At 34.6% G+C, this 1603-nt stretch overlaps 1 protein-coding gene across 1 annotated transcript in view; it reads right to left on the bottom strand.

Moving 5' to 3' along the window:
- Positions 1-817: 817 nt before the first annotated feature.
- Positions 818-1603, bottom strand: part of LOC124042660 (hippocalcin-like protein 1) — a 79352-nt gene continuing 78566 nt past the window's right edge. Inside the window, exon 5 of the mRNA XM_046360740.1 lies at positions 818-1603. This exon is cut by the window's right edge and continues 23 nt beyond it. Within this exon, the coding sequence (XP_046216696.1) occupies positions 1529-1603 (75 nt within the window). The 3' untranslated portion in view covers positions 818-1528.

Here is a 1603-nt window from a genome sequence, read left to right as displayed (position 1 = left end):
CACACACACACACACACACACACACACACACACACACACACACACACACACACACACACACACACACACACACACACACACACACACACACACACACACACACACACACACACACGCACGCATGCATGCATACATACACTCGTGGCGGCTCAAATGATATGATTTGCTGCTACCGGTTTCGTTGATCAAATGCATTATCTAATCAAATGTTCTTTGTTTTCCCTTTCCATCGTGGACAGATATGAGACAGACGGTCTCCAAAGACAAGTCATTATCCAAGTATCTTTCTATTTCTCTATTTCTCTTTCTTTCTTTCAATCTTTCTTTCGATTCTTCTCCAGTATTGGGTTACGATCGTCTTCAATGGCAAAATCAAAAATACAAAACCACAATGATTAAAATGGATCAATATAAGTAAAGAACACGAGGAGGAAAAACATTAATAAAATAATAACAATCAATAATAATAATAACAATCAATAATAATAATAACAAATAATAATAATAATAATAATAATAATAATAATAATAATAACAATCAATAATAATAATAATAATCAATAATAATAATAATCAATAATAATAATAACAATCAATAATAATAATAATAATCAGGAGGAAAAACATTAATAAAATAATAACAATCAATAATAATAATAATAATCAATAATAATAATAATAATCAATAATAATAATAACAATCAATAATAATAATAATAATCATTAATAAAATAATCAATAATAATAATAATAATCAATAATCAATAATAAAAACCCAATGGTATTTTCAACAGCTCCCCCCCCCCAGTGGAAGATCAGTTAGCAGGAAAACTCCCAACTCCTTTCCTTTCCCTGTCTCATATTCCCCCTACGGAATACCGCTACGGAATTCCCATATCGGATCAGAGCACAGTTACTTATTACTGCCTTCTGAATGCACCGAGTTATAAAAGACAGATATACTTGGCTATTAATTTTGTATGATGTCATATATATATATATATATATGCATTCTTTTTACACATAAACATGTAAGAGAATTGTAGAAGCTGTGCCTTGATTGGAGGAGAAACATAATCTATTGAACAGAATAATTAGAACACAGAGGGCCATGGATGGTTCTCAGGATGGAATGTTCCCTTAATTCTCTCCCCCAAAATTCCCGACTCTGTAAAAAAATGTCAGACGGCCTTCCTGGGCGTTGTGAGGCAGCGGAGCTCAGCAGAATTCCATCCTTCCGGATCCGGAGAGAGACGGGGAAAACACATCGGACAACGAAATGCCTTGGCAACGCCTTGTTTTTTGTATTCTCAGTTGTCGTATTATCTTCTTAATAATAATCTATGCATGTCCCTTCTTTTATTTATATTCTTAAAAAAAAAACTTAGAATGATTTTAGTTTCATCTCATTTTAAAACTCTTCTTCCAACTTGTACAACAAAAAGATATGAGAGACGAGAACCATCATGCACTGATTTGAGCGTTTCCATAGCAACCGGGGTGGATGTGGCAGGCCAGGTGGGCGGGATTAGAACTGGGAGGCGGAGCTGGGGTCACACTGGAGTAGCCGCACGATGGAGGGATCACTTTTGGCACCTTTAAT

The sequence above is a fragment of the Oncorhynchus gorbuscha genome, linkage group LG09, assembly GCF_021184085.1.
Source record: "Oncorhynchus gorbuscha isolate QuinsamMale2020 ecotype Even-year linkage group LG09, OgorEven_v1.0, whole genome shotgun sequence".
Lineage (NCBI taxonomy): Eukaryota > Metazoa > Chordata > Actinopteri > Salmoniformes > Salmonidae > Oncorhynchus > Oncorhynchus gorbuscha.
Note: the sequence above shows the minus strand (reverse complement) of the source record. Positions and strands in the feature narration are given on the sequence as shown.